Source organism: Mustela nivalis (assembly GCF_964662115.1).
Source record: "Mustela nivalis genome assembly, chromosome: 14".
Taxonomy (NCBI): Eukaryota; Metazoa; Chordata; class Mammalia; order Carnivora; family Mustelidae; genus Mustela; species Mustela nivalis.
The window spans coordinates 53828369-53852483 of NC_139033.1; the positions used below are offsets into that span (position 1 = coordinate 53828369).

The window sequence follows — 24115 nt, forward strand, 5'->3', positions numbered from 1 at the left end:
GCCTTCCACCGGGGGCTTGATCTCAGGGTTCTTGGATTGAGCCTTGGGCGGGGCTTTCTGCTTGGCAGGGAGGTCTTCTTCTTTCTCTCCCTCTGCATCCTCCCCCCAGCCCATGCTCTCTCTGTCTCTCAAATAAATAAGTGAAATCTTTAAAAATAAAAAAAAGAGACACAATGTGTTTCTTGAAAGAGAAAGACAATCTCACAAAGAATTAGTTAATAATATAAGACAAACACTAAAGAAATAGCCACTGGTTTTGGCCAAGGAAGCTACCCATGACTTTAGTGAGAGCGCTTTTAGTAAAGTGGGAGAGGCAACATCAGATCTAAGAGCGTTACAGAACAAGTGAAAAACAAAGAAGCAGTGAAAGCCGGGGTAACCACCACCTATTTCAAGACCTTTGATGAGGACAAGAAGGAAGGAAGGCTGCATCGTGCATGAGGGCAGGACTTCTCTCTCTCTCTCTCTTTTTTTAAAGATGTTACTATTCATTTGAGAGAGAGAGAAAGAGAGAGCAGGTGCAGGGGGAGGGTCAGAGCAAGAAGGGGGAAAACAGACTCCCAGCTGAGCAGGGAACCAGGGGCTGGATCTCAGGACCCTGAGATCACAAGCCAAAGGCAACCGCTTAACAGACTGAGCCACCAGGCATCCCAAGGGCAGGACTTCTTAAAGGAACTAGCCTGGGGCCCCTGCGGGGCTCAGCTGGCTGAGTCTCTGACTCAGGTCCAGCACGCTCTCAGGGTCCAGCAGCAGGCTCCGTGCTCAGTGGGGAAGTCGGTTCCAGGAGGATTTCTCTCCCTCTGCCCCTGTCCCCACCCCAACTCTCTCCCTCTCAAACAAATAAATCTTTTTTTTTTTTTTTTTAAATAAAGGAACTGGCCTGTCGCTGAAAGTGGTTAGGCACACCTGAGAGCTGTCAGGATGCTTGAGGACAGAGTCCTGCAATGGGTGTAAGGGAGTAAGGGAATGACCCCTAAGATCTAGTCCAAATCTGAGATTCGTGCCTCTCTGGGGAATGAGACTTCAAAACAGTCATTTCCACAGAGTCTGCTAAGGATTGGGAGCCAGGCTTTGGCATCAGGATGTCAGCAGTAGAAAGGGATCTTTTTCCTGTGTCTCTTGGAGGCTAGGAGTGCATACATTTTTCCCAAATGGGGTATCTGAACTGGAGACCACGTGGCTCAGGCTAGAGAAAAGGACTCAGGAGGGAGGAAAGACAGGGAGGTAACCCATTCGCTCCCCAGCATAATGTCATCCCCCCCCTTCCTCCCAGGAGGGAGCCAGGAAAAAAGGATCAGGCTGAAAACAGATTGTGTAACAGTGGGGCCAACCCACCCTCCTTCCTCAGCACCTTCCCCAAGGACTGAGGCATTGCTCCCCCAGGCTCCTGGCTGACACGGAAGAGGGGAACACGCTGAGACTCCACTTCCCCCAGTTAGGGGGTGGGCCCTGGCCTGGCCAGCTGCTGAGGCATCCGTCCTGGGAGCCAGCCTCTCTGCTCACTGCCCGTGATAGCCTCAGCTTCTAGCTCAGGAACACAGAGCAGGGAGGGGAGAGGGAAAAGACAGACAGACGGTCAAAGGGACGGGGGGGGGGGGGGTAGGGGGACAAAGAGTGCTGAACAGTGAGGAAATAACCGTCTCTTACTACTAAGCCACCTCCTACTTACTAAGAGGAGTGGGCATATGCCCAGGAGGGAGAGACAGAGACCAGGGTTCTGTATGTGCCCCTTAAGCAAGTCACTTTGCCTCTTTGGACGTTAATTGTGTAAAATGAGAAAAGTGGATCAGAAGGTGCTTAAGGTTCCTTTCAGGCTGAAAATCCTGTGTTTCTCGAATTCTACATCTGTATATATATAAATATAGCACCCCCAGAGGCCAAAAGCATTAGCAGCACAAAGAGAATATAATAAACCCCAACGAGGAAGACGCACTCACACGTGTGTCCCCGACAAACACGTGCACGCACACGCTGACACACACGTGTGCGCGCCACAGGAGGGTGGGTGCTCGGGGGTGCCGAGCTCCAGGCGTGGGAACATTTCACATAGAACCTGTCAGACCGGTTTGCGGTCACACCTCTCCTACCTACCAGGAAAGACTAAATCTCTACTAACCTGAATATTTGACAAATGAATCATTTTCGATTGTCAAGCTTCCTAAGTAGCTCAGGATTTACTCTCCCAATGATCAAAACTGGTTTTAAAAGCAACCCCGGAGGGAGGTATTTGGGTTTTTTGTATTAGAAATGTTTTAAGCCAGCTCGGCGGAACCTGACTTCACTGTAGGTTCTGAGGGCCCTGGCTGTCTTGCTGCTCTGCTAATATACAGCGGCACTAGGTTTCTGGGCTGCGCTCATAGAGGGACAGACTGGGGCTATAGGGCCATCTTCCAGTGGCTCCGGGCAGCCTGGGGCTACTACCCAGAGGGGTAAAAGGAGAGTGGGCTCAGGCAGAAAGATGAATTTACATGAATTTCATCAATTCGTTCCCTGTCCATTCTACCCATCTGAGAGAGGGGAAAATTCCAGAAGCTCTCTGGTTGACATCTGGGGTGAGAAACACAGAAGGAGAAGGAGGCAGGTGGGTTTTTTAGGAGGACCTGAGATTCAGACTCCCGGTGACCCTGATGTCGGCTGGGGCCTCAAGGGCAGGGAAACCTACCAACTCCCACTCTGGGATTCCAGGGTGGAGATCACGGCAGGCAGACCCCGGGGAGTCCATTAAAACCCTAGATGACAGCACAAGGACAACCCCAGGCCCCCTTTTCCCCACGAGGGGTACAAGCTCCCCTCACCTCAGCTGGAGGTGAGATGGGGAGAAAAGCCTCCCCAAAGATGGAAGATTTGCCCACACAAGGCTGCATTACCCTGAAAAGAGACGGAGTGGCCTTTACCAAGCATGCTTGAAATCTTTCTGTCCCCTTGGCACAGGAAAGACAGGGCCTGGGGGCAGGAGAGTAAAATGGCAGAGAAAATTAAGACCATGGTATGCTTGGCCCTCTTAGTGTTAAGTCACCAAAGACCGCAGCAGGTGGCAGCTGGCATGGCTGGTTCTGGCCGCCCTCCTTACCTGCCCTCTCCCTGCCTGCGCATCCCTTCTCAGCCTCTCCTGAGAGGTCTCAGCCGGGGACTGACAACCAGCTGGCAGGGGCATTTCCAGCCTGCGAGTCAGGGCAGGGCTGGGAGCGGCCACGGAGAGGCAGCGTGGCTGTGGGCATCCCATGTGGGCAGCATGGGATGGGGGGAGGGTCCCTGCACCAGGGCGGCTGGATGAAGGTCAAGACAGAAGGCCTGCTGCATCCCTCTGAACCGATGACTCTACGGTGGCACAGGAGAGGAAGCCTGGCTCCTTCCTGAGGTTCCACACAGCCCTCATGGCAGTTCACGGTCAGGCCAGCCTCAGACTTAGCCTGTGAGGTCTGGGGGACCAGAGAAGGCCTCCGGCTACCCAAAAACTGCCTCCCAACAGTTCTTCTTGCTGAGAACCTATTTCCCAGACAAAGCATTGAAATAGGCAAGCAGGTGTGAGGAACATTCAGGCAAAGTATAAGGGAGCCTGGACGGGGAACGGAAGTGTCCCTGAGCAAGTCTGGGGAGGAAGATTCAGCCCAGGGCCTAGGCAGATGAGTGGACTCGACAAAGACTGAGCAACAGGCCTTCCTGTCCTCCTCCACCGACAGCCAGGGCCCAGTGCACCTGCCAGGGGCATAGCAGCCAGGCAGGCCCTCTGGACACAAGGACCATCAAAGCCTTTCAGCTCTCAGGCCCAGGGTCCCTCCAGCCTGGCAGTCAGGAGAGTCCTGAGTCTACTCGCCCCAGGCCCTGCCAGGCTACACAGCCCATCGTCACCAATGTGCTCTTGAGCCTACAGACGCCCGCACACACGCACACATGCTCGCCGACCAACCCACAGACACACATCAGGATGTCCGGCACTTAAGATAAAGGTCCTCACTTAGGGTCTGGATACCTTCTTTTGTCCCTCTGGTCATTTAATTAATAGATTCAGGACGGAGTGCAAATACGAACGTGCTCAGACTCTGCCATCTCCCAATGGCAGCAAGGGCCCTGCAGGTCCTTCATGGCCTAGGGATCGACATTTGTCACTGCCGTCAGCATCGCAGTCACCTCGACCGGGTCCAGCTGGAGCCAGAGAGATAATGCAAATGTTTACTGTACAGATGGGTGAGGACCTTGTCAGGAGCTCTAGGAGGGAGGCTCAGGGGAGTACGAGGCCAGGTAGGGAAGGAGAGACTTGGCTGTGTCCAATCTGCCCACAGCAGTGCTTTGTGAATCAGTGTGACAGAGGAGGGGCAGGCCAGCAATTCGTGAGGAGCCCTCCTGGGATGGAGGGTACCTGCTGCAACTCCAGGGCAGCACACATTCTGAGTGCTGGGACCAGTGCTACCACTGTGGTGGAGATGACTTTTGAGAGGAGCAGGCACCCAGCAGAGCCACCGTAGCAAGATTGGGCTTGCGATGAACAGAAAGCCAACCACGGCACCACATGAGGACTCAGTGAGCTGTGCAATCAGCCAACCTGATTCGGAATTTTGTTCTGTCCCTGCCTGGCTGTGTGATCCCAGGAAAGATACCTAACCTCTCTGATCTTCGGCAGCCTGGCGTGTAAAGAGCCAAGGCCTCCATTATAAGGGTGCAGGGAGAAAGAACTGAGAAGGAACAGAGTCTGTAAAGGAGTTGGGCTGTAGGAAGCAGCCAGGAGTGTCAGGTAAGGGTAGCAAGGTCGCAGATGCTGACATGAGACAGTGCTTGCGTGGGGGCCGACGGGGTGGAGGAGGACTGCAGGCAGCCCAGAGAGCCAGGTCCCAGGAAAGCAGGGCACCCAGCCTGGGTGAGGCTGTGGTGGGCATGGGCTGCCTCCGAGGCCCCATCTCTGAAGATGTAGCTGGAGAGGCGGCAGCCCTGCCAAACAGGTTGTCAGTCTGGCCCTTCAGGGGCTTCCTTCCCATTGGCCATGACTCTGACAGGGAAATCAGCAGGCTGGCGGTGCGGGCCTGGGCAGCGCAGCAGACAAGGCCCTGGGGACAGCTTAAGTGGACAATAATTGCAGGTTATTATATACCGGGCTGCAGCCAAAAGCCAGGCGGCTATTAAGTGTGATTGGGAGAAATAATCAGGAGGAGGAGGATGGATGTGAGAACTAGGCGGTTCTTTCTGTTCGCGGGGCTACTCTGAGGTCGGGACTGTGCAGAGGCAGGAACAGGGAGGGTGTGGAAGGAACACATCGACAGCATCAACACACTGCCCTCCGGGAAGCCATTCCACCCCTGCCTCTGATCCCCCCACTCCCCAAAAGGTGTACAGAGCCCGGATTACCATCCCCATCTCATAAATCAGAGAATGAGGTCCAGAGAGGGGACGCAGGTGACTCAGGGGCACACACACAAGTCTTGCCTGAGTCCCATCAGAGCCTGGATGAGAGCCGTCTGTTGCTTGACGGCCACAGAAGTGCCACCTGACATGAAACCCTGTCACCCTGACCCTGCTCGCAGAAGTAGAGCAGGAATCATCTCAGAACTGGGACTGGACCCGGTCACAGAGACCGGAAGCGGGCATAGATCTCAAAGTGGATGCCATCTCACAGGTCAGGACAAGAGCCAGGGACAGGGAGGTGAGAGGGAGGCAAGTTTTTCACAAGAGGATTGCCTATTTCTTAGAGACTTATACATTCACTGGGGACCTCTCTGGCTTCAAAAAAGAATTCGATGCCTATTGAGGATACCAAGAGGGGTTACATGACATGTCCAAGGTGAGACAGTGATGCTGTCCATATCAAGGCCTGTGTGATGGTGCTGGAGAGGGGCCTGTCCACCACAGCCCAGATCTGTCTATTAGAGAAGACCTTGCCCAGCTGACCCCTGGTCTGCCTTCTGCCTCCAGGCCAGTGTTTGCAATTCAAGCCCTGCCAGCCAGAGTTTCCCATTTCACCAGGATGAGAAGTGGTTCCTCTCTTTCTGGGCAAAGGATGGCATGAAATTGAGCCCCAAGGGGTGATGCCCCCCTCCAACAGGGATCACGCATCCCCATCCTCCTTCCTCCCACTTCTCAGCTTCTCTAAACCCATGACCCAGTTTAGAAATAAGAACGACCACCCTCATCCCAGAAGCACGAATCCCATCAGCATTTCAAGGAGGTGCCCAGAGACCTCCATGATCTCCCACTGGCATGATTTTAATAGAGACAGCCCTTCCCTAATGGGGACAGCGACAGAGGTCAATGACAGAATACATATGGTGGGTGACTGGTAGACCGACCCCTGACTCTTACAAACACAGCACTTTGTTGGATAACCAGGAGAGTCAGGCACGAGGCTCAGGGCCATCTTCAGTTTCTGACAGTCTGCCCCTCCCTGCCGGGATTGCCTCTCCCCAGCCAGGCCTCCCCAGCCCTGGTCTGGAAATGACCCTGCTCTGGGTCACATGAGAGAGAAACCTGGCGCAGGGAGGGATCAATTACATTGTGACTCAGCGAGAGGGCACAGAGCCAGAGAATGAGTCACAGAGTTTGCCCACCCTTCCCCTTCCCAGGAAGGGGGAGTGGGGGAGGGGGTGGTGGTCACACAGACCTATGTGGGAGCCTCCCATGTGTCTGGGCAGGCAGGTGTAGGAGTACAGGCTCCCTGACAATGTAGGGAAGGTACTAGGTCCTCGCTACCATGAGGGGCCCTTTCTAAATCTGAACGTAGATGAGCACCACTGAGTGGCCATGTTGAGGGAAAGTCATGGGGCCCCTCCCTGACATGGGCGTTTTCCCCAAAACACTTTCATACAGCATGGCACCCACAAACAGAGACTTAGATTCCTCTCCCCTCAATGCAGTGGGAGGACCACTGAGGAGAAACCTAAACTGCCCTCTTCCTTAGAAAATTCTCCATGTTGGGGCGCCTGGGTGGCTCAGTGGGTTAAGCCTCTGCCTTCGGCTCAGATCATGACCCCAGGATCCCGGGATTGAGCGCCGCGTTGGGAAACCTGCTTCTCCCTCTCCCTCTCCCACTCCCCACTGCTTGTGTTCTCTCTCTTGCTGTGTGTCTCTCTCTCAAATAAATAAATAAAATCTTTAAAGAAAGAAAGAGAGAGAGAAAGAAAGAAAGAAAATTCTCCATCTCCTGTTACACATATTTTAAATGCTATTTTCTGCTACAGCTTATCTTTATACCTGGAAAGGAGATACTTAGTTTACTTGGGAATGAACACACTCTTAATAATCATAGCCAACATTTACTGGGCACCTATTATGTGGCAGGCACTAAGTATTACCTATTTCAATAATTTATTATCTCTCCATGACAGTCATATGCACTGTTATTATGCCCGTGTCTCAGATGAGGAAACTGAGCCTTGGAAATCATGACTTACATTGCTGGCAAGTAAAGATCTGGCTGGTTTAAAGCTCAAACTCTTCCTATCAACGTTGCATGCAGCTATGCACCTATGTACAAACAGTACAGCAACTTAAGTCTCATATACATATTTTAAAGCATTAAATGCCCAGACTGTATTTCTTTAAATTTTCTTTTCAAGCAAAATGTATATTAATATGTCTATTTAGTAAGAGACCAGAGCATATATATATATATATATATATATATATGTCTTTGTATATATAGACATATATACACAACTTTGCATAAACACTTCAAACTTATTAAAAGAAGGCTACCATCTGGAAATTATTTGCGGAAGGGAGTGGTTCTTTAAAAACGGTGGCATCTTCTTTAAATGTTACCAATGGCAGCAAACCTTCATCCTTTGAATGTAGAAATGATCTTTGGAAAATGGGCCCAAGACAGTGCCCCTCCGGTCTGGCACATGTGTGTGTGTGTTGGGGGTAATTTCTCCCTTCTCAGCCATCCTCCATAAATACCCAGGTGACTTTTTTGTCCCAGGCTTGTGCCTCTGATTACACTCTCCCCTGTTATCCCCAGCAACTGGTCAGCCTATGGGCAGTGAGTCCCCTTTCTGTGACTTCCCTGTGAGCCCGCCCTGCTGTAAGCCTCCCCCCACCCCCAGTGCTACCAGCCAGCCCTGGAACAAAAGCCTACCTACTTCCGTGGCCTTCAGGGCCCACTCTGACTGCCCACGTGCCCTCTCCATTTTCATCACCAGCTTCTCCTCCCCGCTCCCTGGCAGACCTAGACACAGGCACCCCGCCATGCTCTTGTCAGTACCCTGCTGCTGGGTGGTGTACGGGGTGGGAGTGGGGGGGTGGTGTCCACCCAGGTGGGTGAGTCTGAGCCCCCTCCCCCATAACAACCCTGAGAATATCCCCCCGGTCTAACTATCCTGCAGAGCCCCTACCCAGCCGGGGTCCTCCTGTACCACCAAGCCACCTCACTCCATCATGTCCCCTGCACAGCCTGTGGACGCTGAGTTTTAACCCCAACACTGTCTGAAGGACTTGACGGGGTGGGGGGTGTGGCCGGCTGCAGGGGGAAAATTAATATTTAAAAGCCCGAATAGAAGCCCTGTTTTCAGCCACATTATCAGAGAAATCATGGCCACGAGAAAGTGACATTTATCCACAGCATTGTGTGTGTGATAAATACAACTTACTATTCCAGTTTCTAAAGTGAGCCCAGTGTCTGAAAACCTCAGGGCTCATGTACAATAAATTAACATAATTAAAAACTAATTAGTAAAACATCACAATTAAAAGGACTTGCTGCGGCAATACCTCTCAGGTAAGAAGAGGTTGCGGAGCGCCCGCAGCCAGCACTTAGGGGAGGCCGGAAGAAGAGGCCGTGATGCGGGCCTCGCCCTCGGGGAAGGCTTTCGGTCCCCAGGAGCCCGGGGAGAAACTGCCCTGTGGCCAGTGCGGACACCCACGAAGCATCGAAGCAGGGGCGGGGAGGGGGGGCAGCGGGAGGGGCCGCCCCGCCTCCTCCGTCTGCTGTGGGAGGAGCCTCAGCTGCCGCTCAGACCCAGAGAGGGCCTCAGGGAGTGATGTCCCAAGGTCCTGGCTGGGCCAACATTGATCCAAGCACTTTACCTAGTACAGGCAGGATTTAATCCCCAGGACAACTCTATGGAGTAGGTTCTATTCCTCTTCCTCTTTTACAAATGAGGAAACTGAGCCACAAAGAGATTAAATTACCTGCCCAAGGTCACAGAGCTAGGACTCGGGGAGAGGCAGGATGTGAGGCCAAGGAATCTGGCTCTGCCAGCTTTCCCTAAATGCAGCCATAAGCACCTGCTCCGTGGGACTGAGGGCTGCCTGGCCAGGGCTCCTTGGAAAACATGTGAATTCTTTGGGAAAAAGGAGTAAAGTCCTAACCCTTCAGTGAAACAAGTTAATTGTATCTACCCTCTGGTATGGCCCCTTATGACCCTCAGTGCCTGCTCTCCCCTGAATTTTTTACATGAGTCAGCCTCACAGACACGGCGCTGTCTCGACTTCTTGGATGTGATGTGAGGAAAGAAAGGTGGGTGGAAGAAAGGACCAGGGTCTCAATTTTATGGAGGAGAAAGCTGAGCCCAGGAAAGCAACGACTGGGGTCCCTTCTGCCCTCCCCCCCACATGCAGGATGTCTGGGCTACAGGAATCCAGATCCCTCTATTGTGCTTCTTGGGCTGCCTTTCTGTTTCCCACCTGCCCTCAGCAAAAGTGAGGCAAAGCCCCGGTTGGCATAGGAGCCTAGAACAGGACCATGTTCCCATGTGAAGAACAGGGCAGTTCCATGCGGACCGAAGGCCTTGAGACTCCCAAAAACTACTCTCACCCACTCTGGCCCAGAGCCCAGGAACCCCCATAAGACCACGACCACATGTCCCTGGGATTCAACCAGCAAGGGAGGGAGCCCAGAGGCCCCTCTCTTGCCAGCCCTGGCATTTTCTGAGCTGGAGGAGGCAGCCCACGCCCTTCTGGGGAGTCTCTGGGTTTCCCAAAACACATGGCATCCTAATTCCACTCTCTTCCCCTTCCATGGGCTTGTTTCCCTGGCCAGGTCTGTTGTTGGCCAGGGACAGGACAAGGGAGCCCTTCAATTGTCTTCTCTTGCTGGCAGGAGGCTGCTAATGTTAACTGAGAGAAAGTAGGGATGGTTTTCCTCTGCCTTCACACCTCAATTAGTGCTTCTTGTATCACTAAACATTCCCAAATTATTCAAGGACACAGAAGTCCTAAACTTGTGGAGAAGACTAGAAACAGACTTCTAAGGCTGCTTTCAAAGCCACATCTTCCCCACCCTACCTACTTCCACACAGGACCCCCCTCTAGAAGCTTCTATCTTTCCACCATCACTCAGGGCCCACTGCACATACCAGACCTGGCAACTTCACCCGCTGTCTCAACCTCCCTCCTCCCTCCCTAAGCAGACCTCCTCTTCCTACAGGGCCAGATCAGAGTTCTGTCCACCATGGAGCCTTCCCAGGGTGCCGCTGCCCACACAAGCTCAGTTTCTCTTGGGTCCCATGACACACACCACCAGCATCTCCTGCTCTGCCCCTCAGTAGGCTTACACACTTGTGTGGTTGCTCCTCTCTGAGTCAACCTCTTTGCCCAAACCAGGCAGCAGCTCCCTGCAGAGGGCAAGTGGGGTTCTGTCTACAGCCTCCCCTCATTACCCTCTGCAGGTCTGAACAAAGCAGTCCTTCCACAGAGTCCCTTGGCTGGTGCTCCGCTCTCCTGTCTCCGTTTAGAGAACCTCAGGCAAACAGAACGCAGCTCTGTTTTCAGCTTGTTCTGAACATAGGCTTGGAGAACCAGCTGCTTCTTGCCTTCTTAGCCCTCATGCCAGGCCATCACCCAGCTCTCTGGCCACCACCTTCTGCCCCTTGCCTTCACAAGAGACCCTCCTTCCTCAAGGTGGCTGCCCCCCATCACGGATTATCCCACACAACTTGGTTCGTTCTGTTTTCTCACGTGTGGAACTCCTCAGGCCTGGAAGACTAACCATCTGTTGCTGTTCTGGGGATCCTCCGTTGGTATGACTTTGGTCTCTCTAACTAGAGAGTGGGTTCTTCACAGTCCTGCCCTTTCTCTGCTGCTTCCAGTGGGAGACTGGAAGGGCTGGCTGAATGCAAAAATCACTGGGTGCTGATGCCTCGAGCCCAGCTTTGTGGCCTTGGGAGCCACACTGCTGTGTGGGTGTTCTCATCTTGGGCTCTGAACTCCTGGGTGTCTGCCTGGGTTGCTGCAGCTCCCCATCTTTAGGGCCCAGGTGAATGAATACAGCATCGCCCCCTACCCCACAGTCAGATTAGCCATAGGTGGCTAGAAACTCCATCCTGAGCACCTCTTGTGTGCTCATGTCTGCCAAGATTGCCTGGAGAGAGGAAGGAGGGGCCAGATACCAGGTTCCTTCCTGCCCTCCACCCTCCAGCAGTTCACAATCTAGATGGAGAGAGAAGATTCACAGGCAGGACAGCCACAGCAAGCCTTGGTGTATGGGGCCATGGCCAGGGCTGCATAATGTGGTTCAGCGGGTGCCAAAGGGGAGGAGAGGCATGGTGGCTTCAGGAAAGGGAAGCTGAAGACAAGGAGGGCTTCCTCCTCCCTTGAGGGGGAGGAGCATAAGGAAGCCAGGAGCAGGAGGCAATGGTAAACTACACCATCTGAGCTAAGAGCCCCACCACACAGGGCTTCCTGACATCCCCAGAGATGAATCAGCAACAAAAATGTAAACCCCAAACACAGAGAGCAAATGAGAAGCGATTGTTCCAGCTCCCACTTCCATTTGCCGGCCTTCTCCCTTTCAGTAGAGGGAATCATTGTGGCCATGAAGTGGCACTTGAAGAAAAAGTTTGAAATCTGTTTAAATGTCACAGTGAGTAATACTTTGCCCCCATCTTTCCCTAGTTACATTTCTCTTTGATGATCTAAGGTTAAAAAAAAAAAAAATAGCTTAAGCCTTTCTAGAATATCAGGGCAAGGATACCAATGAGGAAACCTAACCACGTTCCTTATTGTTATCTCTAGGGTCCTGTTTCTTTATTACATTAGTTGGAGACACCTGTCCATGCTGTTTTATCCCCAATACTCTGCTGTGCCAAAGCAGTAGGAGCCTAAGAGATTCAAGCTCTGCGCCTTTAAGAGATCAATGCCTTGGCCGAGCTGCTTCTGCCGCTGTTTACACAGGGTAGGTAGCTCAGTTACATGGGGCCTGGTGTCCTGGTTGCCTGGCCCCAGCAATGTGGGGACTGGTGGGGCATTTCAGCACATAGGGGTCAGAAAGCCGAGCCTTGAAGTCCATATTATGCCCCCTAAGGAGAGACAGTCCAAATCCAAAATAAGCCATCCTCAGGTGGGAGAGAGGGGAGGGTGAGGTACCTTCCCTCCCTAGGGAAGAAGGAGCTTTCCACAGCTTTGGGGCCACATGTGGAGAGACACTGGGAGAAGGCTTGGGTGTCCTGCCCTGGAGCAGAGGTCCTGCCCTGGAGGGAGCTGAGCCCAGGCATCGGAATAACCAGATGCCCCCTTCCATTAACAACTCCACTCTCCCACTCACTCCTGCCCAGGGACTGCTTTTATTTATGTATTGGCTATTATTATTAATAATAATATGAATAATGAAACACCTGTGAATAATTTACTGGGACTGGGGCGGGGCTGGGGTGGGGGCAGGAAGAAGTGGAAGATAAACCACAGCTGCCCTCCCCTGTGCAGGCTCCCCCTTTCCCAGCCCTGGACCCCAGCTCACTCCCTCCTCATCCCCCAGACCTAGCTGGGTCTTTAAGGACTTGGGGGGCAGGGGGAGAAAGACCTCAAGGAGGAATTAGTCTCCTCCACTCCTGTTAGGGCAGAAAATAGATCCCACTCCATTGTGAGAACCTAGGAGGTAAGTGCCAGCACCACAAGATGATGTTAGAGGAGATATTTTGGACAAAGATATTGGCATCTACTGATGTGCCCTGAGGGAAAGAGGAGGAGGAGGTCTCAGCCTGGTACACACACACACACACACACACACACACACACACACAGGCAGAGTGTGGATACAAACAGGGTCTATGTACACATCCTCACCACATCACACAAGGACCCACAGTCCTGAGGAGAGATAGGCACACACCTCCAAACCCCCAGCTCAAGCCCTCTGTGTACCTACCAGGGCCATGCCTGCCTCCCTAGTCCAGCACTTCACAGGCACACCAAGCGCACTGCTTGCTACACTGCGGATAGGCTCTATGTGTGAGTTTCTGTTCGATTCCATCAACGTGTGCGATTCTTAGGCCATCGTATAACACTGAATAATGTAAGCCCAGAACCGAGTTATGAATCAACTATACTTACACACGATTCCAACAAGAAAAGACAGGAGAATCTTAAAATGAAAGGATGAAGTTCCACAGTTCTCAGAATTGTACTTGCTGTTTGGTCACTCGCCCTGGATCCTCAGGGAGAGGTGTCCCAGGTGGGCTCGGGGCCTGGGGCTGCGAACCTCGGGCCCTCCTCGGGCCTCCTCCTGGCGCTGGAGAGCTCCGCGTTGTGGTTGTACCAAACGGGCTTGGTCTCGGTTTTCAGGCGGATGGGGTCTCATTTCTTTAAGTAAAATTTAAAACGTACTGTCTAATAACGTCATGTAATCCGAGGGCAAGAAAAGAGAGACCCAGAACACCCGAAGGGGGCCGGAGGGGGTCCGGACAGGGTCCGGCCAGCAGCTCTGCCCCCGCAACTCGCGGGGGAGCGGGCGCGTTATTTTAATTTGCCTGGCTTCTGAAGCCGTGGAGAAGAGGCTGCCCTGGAAAAGCAAATGTGGGAGAGGATGAGGAGCAGGTAAATATCATTAAAATGAAAATCTGCTCTCCCAACCCAAGTTCACCACCAGCATTCGCCCCCAAAGGCGGGGTTGCTTGGACCGGGCTCCCGCGCCAGCCACTCCCTCTCCCGCGAAGCCGAGGTTTTGGCCCCTGCGGGCCCGGTGGGGAACCCAGCAAAGTCGGGCTGGGCGACCGGACCCTCTGCTCCAGCCCGCAGACGCGACTCCCAGCCTCGCACTTCTGGAGAGGGAGGCGCTGCCCACGAAACCCGCGGGGGCAGCGCACGCCGCGCGAGTCTGGGTCCGGTCGCAGCCCGGATAGCGATGGGGGGGGGGGATATTTCTTTGATAGTGGATTAAGAAAAAAATTTCAATTTGAACCAGTAAAGCAGACGAGGGCAAAATTAAGCCCGTCCCTCGCTCTGGCTCACCGACCCGGCAGGGCACCCAGAGCCTGTCTCCTTCCACGGCGGGCGAGCGGGCCGAGGCACCCGGCTCCTACCTTCCTCCCGCCAGCCGCCTGCCGGACCAGTCGCCGCGCTTCGGGGCCGGGGGAGGCCGTCCGGGACGGAAACACCCACCTCCAGCCTTCCAGGCGGGCTGGGACAAGGGTCGGGCCCCAAATCTCTACGCCCCGTCCCCCCAGCGAGGCCCAACTGCTGCCCAGCCCGGACCTCCCAGGTGGCTCGGCTGGCGGTAGATGCCGTGCGAGAAGGCGAAGATTTGGGACTGCTCTGGCAGGTTGGGGACTCGAGGAGGAAAAAAGCAGAGACACGGAGAGAAAGAGCGCGCGCGAGAGAGCTCTTGTCCATAGATTTATCCACATAATATATATTTATGTAGCTTTTTTTCTCTCGACACTGATCAATGCGCACTCGGATCGCTGGGCGGACTCCCTCCAAGCCGACTCGCTTTTTCTAGTCTAAATAAATAAATAAAGGGAAGCAGATGGGAGAAAAAAGCGCCCATTCCACCTCCGCCGCCGCCTTCGCCGCCGCCCCGCCCGCCATCCCTGCCTTTGCTTCGCCCGCCTGGCGCCCTAATAGAGCGCAGCTCGGTGCATAACGCTCCCCCCACCCCGACATACCCACACGAAAATGAAAATCAATGTTTTAAAAATACAAAAAGTTGCACCTGCTGCTATTACAAAAGGAACCCCCAAAAGGCAAAGAAGAGGCCAGCAGCCCCGTTCCTAACGGGCACCCGCTCTCCGCGGCCGCCGGGCCCGGAATCTCAGCGCCTCCCGAAGAGCCATGCGCCTGGCGCTATTTATAGCCGGGGGCTGTCTCGGACTGTACCACCACCGCTCGCCGGGGCCGCCGACGGGGGAGGCGCGGCGGGGCCGGCGCCGCCCCACGCCGTCCTGCTCCCGGCCGCCGCCCGCCGCCGCGCGGGAGCCCCCCCCTTCGTCTCGCCCTCTCCGGGCCCAGTGCCCCCCTCCTCCGCGCGCGCTCACTCGCCTCCCCCACCCCTGGTCTGACTGGGAACTTGAACCGGTCCAGCCTGTTTAAACGGAAAGGACAGAGATCCTGTCTGTTCAATATATTTAAAAAAAAAAAAAAAAAGGAAAGAAAGAAAGAAAGAAAAGAAAAGAAAAGAAAAAAGAAAGAAAGAAAAAAAGGGGAAAAAAGCAAAGAGAGAAAAGGGGGGGAAAAAGAAAAAAAGGAAAGGGGGGGGAAAAAGAAAAAAATCAGATCAGGCCGAAAAAGAGAGAGAGAGAAAGAGAGAGGGAGAGAGAGAGGAGAGAGGGAGGGAGAGAGAGAGCGGGGAGAGGAGAGAGAGAGCGCGAGCGCGAGCGAGCGAGAGAAGAGAGGAGAAAGAGAGAGAGCAGAGAGCGAGAGGAGAGCGAGGTGTAGAGAAACCGAGGGGGAGAGAACCCGAGTGTGTGTATGCGTGTGCGTGTGTGAGCGCGAGCGAGCTTGCGAGGGAGAAGAGCGAGAGAGTGCGAGCGAGAAAGAATAAAAGGAAAGAAGATTTTCTCTATGTATATAAAGATGGCCACGTTAGCAAACGGACAGGCTGACAACGCGAGCCTCAGTACCAACGGGCTCGGCAGCAGCCCGGGCAGCGCCGGGCACATGAACGGATTAAGCCACAGCCCGGGGAACCCGTCGACCATTCCCATGAAGGACCACGATGCCATCAAGCTGTTCATTGGGCAGATCCCCCGCAACCTGGATGAGAAGGACCTCAAGCCCCTCTTCGAGGAGTTCGGCAAGATCTACGAGCTTACGGTTCTGAAGGACAGGTTCACAGGCATGCACAAAGGTGAGTGCACCTTTCCCTCCCAACTTTGCCGGGGAGAAGGAGCGGGCGGGCCGGCCAGCCGGCCGGCGACGGACGAGCGGGAGACGGCGCGAGAGGGAGCCTCGGGCGGACGCCGAGGAGGGAGGCGCTCGGGCAGCAGAGACCCAGGACTGGGGTGCGTGGGGAGCTGTTCGCTGGGGCAAAGCTGGGTTTTGGGCGAGGAGCTGATAGAAGCGGTGCGGTGGGGAGAGCAGCGGAAGCAGAATATGGAGAGAAAGAGAGAGAGGATCGAGGGGAAACGGGGCTTGGATTTTTGGGCGCAGCGACTTGAAAGATTGGGACGGGGACCGCTGCACCGGCCAAGCCCGGGACGCTGAGCAGACTGGCGGACGCTCAGCGGGCCAGGGACCGAGGGTGCTGTCCATCGCCGTGGTGCTGAAAATATTAAGAGGAGATGATCTCCTCCTTCTCCGCTCGGGGCCAGAATAGCAGGAGCTCAGCCGTCTAAAAAGAAGAGAGGTGACAAATTCAGAGAGATATTTTTATTTTGCTATCAATTTAACAGTAAACTCTCCCTGTCGAGCTATGTGCCTCAATAATCCGGTTGTGGTGTGAGTGGTGGGGGAGGGGGTGTTTGATGTTTGAAGGAAGGAGGGACAAAACCTAAGGCAAGATTTAGCAAGGAACCAGCCATCCCCTGGATAGAGTGGGGGGGTCGGGGAAGCCTGAATGATGATCCCCTTCCCAGGAAAGCGGAGCTTTTGGGGAACAAAAATCTGTGTGGGCAAGATATGCCTTTTGAAGGGTGTAGCCTAAATTATCCCAAACTCACCATGCAGAGAGGTTTATAGTACATTATTGCTCTCCCTTGAAGCAATCATTGCTAGTGAGTGCTTGGGGGAGGGGGACACAGAATAATCAAAGAATTAAAACCCAGCAACTTTTTAGGAAAGTGGTCATGAGAATTGTCTGCAGCCTGCCTGTTTTCTCCTTGTTTTATTATCTTTAAGGCAGATCCCCAAACGTGTTCAGTTGTAGAACGTGTGTGGGTGGCTGGTGGGTGACGAAATTAGCCCAGTGCTCCGCTCCCTAACAGTAATGTATAGGATGTGCAGTGGGGATTAATCCAGGCTGGAGCTGTGTGGGCAAGTTAAATGCTTTCTGAGAGAGATTGATCGTCAGGCAGGGAAGGAGCACCGGGCTAAGGAAGTTGTAAGGGATGTGTATGGACATTCCATTTTTAATAAACAGTAGTGTGGAGAGCCACTGAAGATGCTGTGTTAGAGCTGGTGATTTTAAAGATGAAAACACACACACGCACACGCACACCCACCCACACAGAGAGAGCAGCCTCATCCTTGGCCACAAATGGGCTATGAACAGAGCTGATCCTCCAGCACATTAGGTGCAGAGCGCAGAGCTGTCTGGCTCTCTGAGCAGCAGTGGTTTTCACTATCACAACCTCCCTCCCTCCTCCAGCCCTCCCTTCATCCGAATACTAAGCAGAGCTCCAAACTCTTCATAGTTGGAGTCCCAGAGAGCAGTTTTTATTGGCTTTAGCATCTTCCAGCTTGCCTGCTGAGGAGTAAATCTTAAAGTTAATGGCATGTTGAGTAGCACAGAAACACAGCAGAATGGAAATATACTGGGTTTGTTGGGGTGGGGTGAAGGTGGGGGGTGTAATGGAGAGACAAACCAACCTTTCTCCAATATGGAGAAAATGTCTGATCAGAAGAGAAATTGGAAAGGTGAAATGGGGAGGCAGTGTTTGAAATAACATTTGTTTCCATTTTTCGCCCTCCCTCTCAAGTCAACCATATCTTTGTAGTTTTTCCCTTTCCAATCAAGCTCCCTAGAAGCTAATCAAGGTTTGTATCAAAGCTTTGTCATTCTAATATGTCCCTAGATTTAAAAATAGTAATAGTGAAAATTTAAAGAGCATAAATAAGGAAATCCTTTGCCCATCTTAATCATCAGTTCTTGTGGTGATTTAAAAATTTTAAAGTTTAAAAAAAAAAATCAGAACCAACCAGAGGCAAAAGACAGTTGTGAAGAACTGAGCTTCTTAAGAGATCCGGGTTTGGAGCACTTTATTCACTTCTTTATTTCAAATCAAGATAAACTTTAACAGTATTCCTTGTTTCTTTCACAATCCCTTGCTGGTATCATCACTGTTTTTGTTGCTCTTTGGACTCCCTTGCATTATAGCAAAGAAGTAGAATTATCATGATTTGCATCAGGAAGCTAGAGAAGGATATGTTATAGTTATTTCATATGTTTCATACATATACATACACATATCTGGCCAGGATTCCTAGAACAAGCAAAACTTCATTTTCTAAATAATTCTTCCCCTAAACTGGCTCAGTCAGTGGCAGGCAGGCCCGTTGGCTCCAGCGTGCTGGGTGTTTCGTTGTCGCAGCTCATCCTGAGCATATATATTTTTCCCTATGAAACTTCCTGCCTCTATAATCCTCGGATTTTTATAGGCAAGGTTGGGCCACAGTGTCTCTAACGGTGCCTGGAAGCTCCAGGAGACCTGAATAAATGAGACAGTCTCTAAGGTCTGGTTTATTTAGTCCTAGAAGAGTTTGAACTCCTCTTTCAGAGATACAGCTTGATTTATTAGCTAATCCTGATAAAATAAGCCTCCGGCCACCTTAAAAAATTACTCGCTTGCCATTGGTGATTAATTACTGTTAAGTCAAAAAGCATGATGAGGCTTGAAGAATGAGGTTTGCATTTAGCTTTTAGATTTTCCCCAACTCTATATTGACAACATGAAGCTAGGGGTAGAAACATGTCTTTGTTGAGCCTTGTTTCAGGGCATGTTTGTGGCTCTTTCTTTCCCTTTCTTGAATTTATAACTTCTAATGAATCTTACTGGAATAAAATTGAGAGACATGACAGGATACTGGCCTCCAGTGTGGAAGGCATCTGCATGTTATTGGCCAAAGAAGAAAAAAGAAAGAAAGAAAAGAAAAGAAAACAGAAAAAGAAAGAAAGAAGAAGATAGAAAGAGAAGTGGAAAGAAGAAAAAATAAGTAAAAATTAAATAAAATGCATGAGATTTCAGGTGGCTATCCATTTGTTGGCCACCTGCCATTTCAGGTAACTAAAGGAGGAAGGAGTTCTAAGGGTTAATGGAATACCTGCCATGCGTAGAGTGAACCTTAAAAGGCAATTACTCCAGTCAAATTGGGAGTCTGTGGAGGAGGGAGTGGGTGGGTGTTGTGGAGCAAACCCAGCCGTAGCAGAGAAAGGCTGTTGGGCTGGGGAGCCAGCAAATAGCAGTTGTGGACTGGGGTAATTACTGTAAAGGTAAATTCACCCCCTGGAGACCAGAAAGCACTTGGGCGGGGGTGGGGGAGATCTGGGTGTTAGGCAGAGAGAGAAAGGAAGAAAAAAGGCCCAGAATTACAATTCAAAGAAATAACACCCAATGAAAAAAACCCAGTTTAATGCAGACTCTCCCGGCGAACTCTGGAGTCTTCTTTTCTCCCCCCATTAGAAGCACTTTGAGAAAGATTGTTTTTTTCCAGGTTCCAAAGAGAAAGACATTGTACTATTGATTAAAGAGGAGAGAGGCAAGCTCCCTGGGTAGCAGCAGAAGTGAGCTGAGGACCAGTTTTGCCCCTTCCTATAGAATTTTTCTCCCCTGGGGAAAGGAAGAGGTCACCCACTAGTGGAATTCTTTCCTTCTCTCCCTTTACATTTATTTCTCTTTTCTTCTTTTTATGTCCTGGAGAACAAACAGAAGCAGTGTCTGAAAATGCATACATACACATACCCATGCCTGCTAAAACACACACACACACACACACACACACACAGTCGGTGGATCACACATGAACAAGCCAGCAATCCATTCATAACTTTGGTCTTGTCTAGCAGGATAGGAGGCAGCAAAGACTGAGTTACTGGGAGACATAAAGACTAGTGCTCTCTGGATAGCCATATTATAATGCATTATCTTTGAAGTCATTTAAGTCCAATTTAAGTGGTATTTAGTATAATATTTATGAATTAATGTAATCTAAACATAGGGCTGTCCCCAAAGGTTTAAACAGCCTTTACTACTGATGTGTGCTTATTCCAGGAGCCTGCAATGCATTTTAATCTAAACAGCCAAGCCCATATCACAGTCCCTCTTGTTAACCAGTCAGAACAGATCTGTGCCTGGGTAACCACTCTGCATTGATATCTTCCCCCACTGCATAGAGGAAAATCGAGTTCTCCCAACCCAGGAGCCACAGCTGCAGGGACTTCAGCCCCTTATACTTCCACACTACATCCAGAGGGAGGGTCGGGACAGAGTAATGGAACCTTCTGTGGGTTGAACTCTGGAGAGTATATCATTTGAAAATAGACTCATCACCAGATACACAACCTCTCATTTCAATGGTAGCTGAGTAAACTATGCATGAAGCCCCTGGATTTGGTGTGTAGTTGGGAGAAAGAGAAATGGCAAGTGTTATAATTGTCTTGTTGATTCTTGACCAGTATCATAAAATTGTGCCTTGTATTTTCACGTAAGGTATAGCAGTTCTCAGAACACCGAGTTTCTATCGCTTGACTTTAGCCGAGAGGGCTCTTGGTTTTTTTTCCTTAGATAGGTGAATTAAAGCCAGTGAGGCTCTATCTGATTTCTGTTTTCAAATGAGTCTAAGAGACGGTGAATCTGGAAGGGTCAACATGGGCATCAGCTCAATTAAGGTGAACTTTAAAAAAAATTTACTTTGAAAAATAAAAATTCAGGCTTTCCAGGGAAAGACACTGGTAGAATGGTTGGGCAGACACCTGCAGTTTTTAAAAAGAAAGATCTGCCTTGTGAGAAAAAGATACGAAAAACATAGGGAAAATAACATTAAAAACAATACAAATTGCAGTGGAAAAAATAAGCACTAATGATCATTAGAAAACTAATGTAAACCAAAGCCACAGCTCCCACAGAAGACTTTCAAGCCCCAGATGTTTGTAAGTATTCTATTTAGGAGCAAAGAAAGAACAATATTGGGAAAGAATTGATTTATTGAAGAGACTGGTGGTTATTTGCTGCTTGTACGTAATTTCATTTATCTTTTAAAGAGACTCGCTCGGAATCAACACACAGATAAATTAATCTGCACATGTGCCGTCAACGCATCCATGTGCAAGCATGACTGAGCGCATCCCACACATATGGGAACCAGGGCTGGCCTAGATTTCACTGCAATTCAACAGGGAGATGTTAACACTCCTTTCCCCCTCAGCTTTAATGGGAATTCTAGATTGGGTTGAAAGAACCCCCCTGGCATACTTTCATTCTCTCCACCTGCTCCAGTTGGCTGGATGTTTGTGGCTTCTCAAACACAAAACAAAATAAAACAAAAAGAAAGGCTTTTCTTAAGTAAAGTCGTAGCTTGGGGGGTGGGGGGAAGGGAACAGTTACCAAAAAACATATGTCATAGATATGTGCCCCATAATGCAGGCATATTGTGAAGTTGTCAGAGTACTTTCAAAGAGCTGGTTTCCAGGGGGCACTTTTGACACCCAGTGACCATGCCACACTCCAGGAATCGGAGCACAGCCATCTCTCTCGCTGTTATTAACATGATCACCCTCATTATTATAATTCATAGACCAGGATAAGAGAGGGGCTTCTAAGTGATGCCTGAGAAAATACCCAAGACACCACATCCTTCCCTGAGAAAAGAGCTGGTCTCACTCACCTCAGATGGTTTTGGGGGAAACACTACACAGCTCACACATCATCTGAAGGTGGCCTGTTTCTGAACTGACCCAGGAAAGATCTCCTCGAAGGGGACTTGGAGAGGGCAGGCCGTAGAAGAGGAAATGGAACAGAAAGTGAGGCCCCAAATCATAGGCAGAACAAAAGGAAAACTGAAAGTTGTAGGGCCCACATGCCAGCCGGAAGCTGGGAGTGCTGGTTGACAGCAGCCGAAACGCGGCGTTTCTGAACTTGGAAGGGAAATCCCATGTGACATGCAGAGAGAAGCGCTAGAGAGTGTGAAAATCTGTGTGTGTCTGCGGGTCCTGGAGGATGGGGGGGGGGAGATACCGCAGCCTGTGTGGGTGTTGGTGTGAGCCTGTGTGTGTGAACTTCTGTTTGTATATGAGTTTGCGTGTCCAGGGAAGAGATAATAAATGCAAACAGCACGGGAACGATGCTAGGGGTAGTTTTCATCTGGTGAGGCAGTGTGCGCGACCAGGGGGATGGTTGATGGAGAAAAGGAAAGAATGTGGGAAGGATGACACTGTCCTTGTGATTATGTCCGTGCTCCACCTAAGAACTCAGAGCTTGGATTTGTCAAGGATCTAAGTTCCAGTGTGAAGGTGTGCTCTTGCGTATCTGCTTGATATCTCCACCCAAAGGTCCAGGTTTTCAAAAAAGTTCCATCTCCCCCTACTCATCACCCTTCAGATGTTTGCCTGCTTCAGCTCACCTATTGACTCATTTTAGAAATGACCTTCCATCTGGGAGCTGAGTGGCCTGCACAGAACCTGGCTCTCTGCAGAGATAAATCCCTCCACCCACTGCATTTCCTACCCCACCGGTTGCCCCTTGGCATCCCAGCCTGACTTTTCTCTTGTGATGTTTACACACACACACACACACACACACACACACACACACACACGACTTGACCAAGTCAGTCAAGCTAGCCCCTCCAAGCAGAGTGCTGCATTTTACCTCCAGGCAAGGAGGGGGTGGCAGGGACCAGGATGCCCCCCTTTTGGTCTCTCCACAAGAGAAGCACATTCATTCCCTCTACTTTTGCCTTTTTAAATTCACAAGAATCACAAAAAGCAACTAATCTTAGCCAAATAGCTTAAGGCAAGGGAACAGAGCCCCCAGATTAGTTGCAACCCTTTTATCATCAGCCTTCATCTCCCCCTTTCCCTTCTCCTATTTGCCATTAAGACACCATCAAAAATCGCAAGGTGGGGCCTATCGAGAAAGATCCACATTCCACTTGGCAACATAGGGTGCGGTTAGAAATGCCAGGACAAAAAGACAATGATAAGGGTAGAAATGATGGCAGAGGAATTCCCAGAGTTGCTGTGTTTGTCCTGAGGGCTTCCTTGTCTCCACACATCCTTGTCCCAGTGGCCCCTGGATGGGTGTAAAGCCTCAACCTCAGCCTTGCCCTCAGGAACCAACTAGGAAGCCAGGTGGGCAGCCCCAGGGTCACAGTCTTCCTTTCCAAGTCCCTTTGGAAATAGAAGGGGATGTTTTCGGGACCATATGCTCACAGGCATTCTCCCCTTCGACTTGCTCCGTATTTGGTTTCTCTTATCCTCCCTTGTATCTCCCCTCTAGCACAAGCTGACCAATGCTCCGAAACAGAGCGATTCCCAGCAGCTGAGCTCAGGAACAAATCCTACGTGGCCATCTGCGAGATGTAAATAAATGGGTGTCCTCATGGAGACAGACGTAGTTCTGGTTCTGTGGGGACAGAACAGCCAAAAATATTGATCAAAGCTCAGGAAAAAAATTGATAATGAGCTGGCCTCCAACAAGAGTTTAATTGACAGAGACTTCCGAAGGCCGGCTCTGGACAGCGCATAAACTGACCGCAATGTTACTTTATTGCAATACACTCTGCTTTAATTAATTATCACCTTTGTTAAAAGCGGCTCCAGATCAAAGGTTTCTAGATACTTAACAGATCTTACTAACAAAGCCCCCCGTGCATTAGGCTATCCCCTGGGCTCTCCAGTGAGGCAAGTGAGTTTATTTCCCATTTTCTTCCCTCTTAACTGTTGGCTTCTTCCTCTTTGTTAAAGATAAATGGTTCCAGCTGCACAGCCTCCCTGTCCTAGGACAGGGATTTTGAGGGGTGTTGTCTGCAGAAGCGAGGGGCTGTTATTTCTAAAATTATACAACTAGGACTAGGTACACCTTCGAGTCTCTGTGGCTGAAATAGGGAGTGTCAACAGAGGAGAAGAGAATTCACAGAAATGCAAAAGGTGTGTGTGCGTGCACACGCGTGCACATGCACAAGCGACGCCGTGCACATCCACATAAATATTATGGGATCGATGCGTTTCACATCCGCTGCTCACACCTCTTAACTTCTCCCTCCTGTCTCTTGAGCACCTGTGCTACTGTCATATTTCACTCTGAGAAATGCTCGCAGCTGAAGC

General features: G+C 51.0%; 2 protein-coding genes across 51 annotated transcripts in view; one reads left to right on the top strand and one right to left on the bottom strand.

Moving 5' to 3' along the window:
- Positions 1-14950, bottom strand: part of LOC309848136 (uncharacterized protein) — a 439793-nt gene extending 424843 nt beyond the window's left edge. Inside the window, exons 1-2 of the mRNA XM_082699331.1 lie at positions 14852-14950; positions 13252-13699 (exon numbers count right to left, since the gene is read on the bottom strand). The gene's annotated coding sequence lies outside the window, so the exon portion shown is untranslated. The remainder of the gene's footprint in view (positions 1-13251; positions 13700-14851) is intronic.
- Positions 14951-15388: 438 nt separating this feature from the next.
- The window catches only part of CELF4 (CUGBP Elav-like family member 4), a 288626-nt gene continuing 279899 nt past the window's right edge, over positions 15389-24115 (top strand). For 13 of the 50 annotated variants that reach the window (XM_082699085.1, XM_082699108.1, XM_082699088.1 and 10 more), the window contains exon 1: positions 15395-15985. In XM_082699085.1, the coding sequence (XP_082555211.1) occupies positions 15700-15985 (286 nt within the window). In that variant the 5' untranslated portion in view covers positions 15395-15699. Of the gene's footprint in view, positions 15986-24115 lie in introns of all 50 variants that reach the window. The other 37 variants (XM_082699101.1, XM_082699123.1, XM_082699084.1 and 34 more) reach the window with 8 other exon arrangements.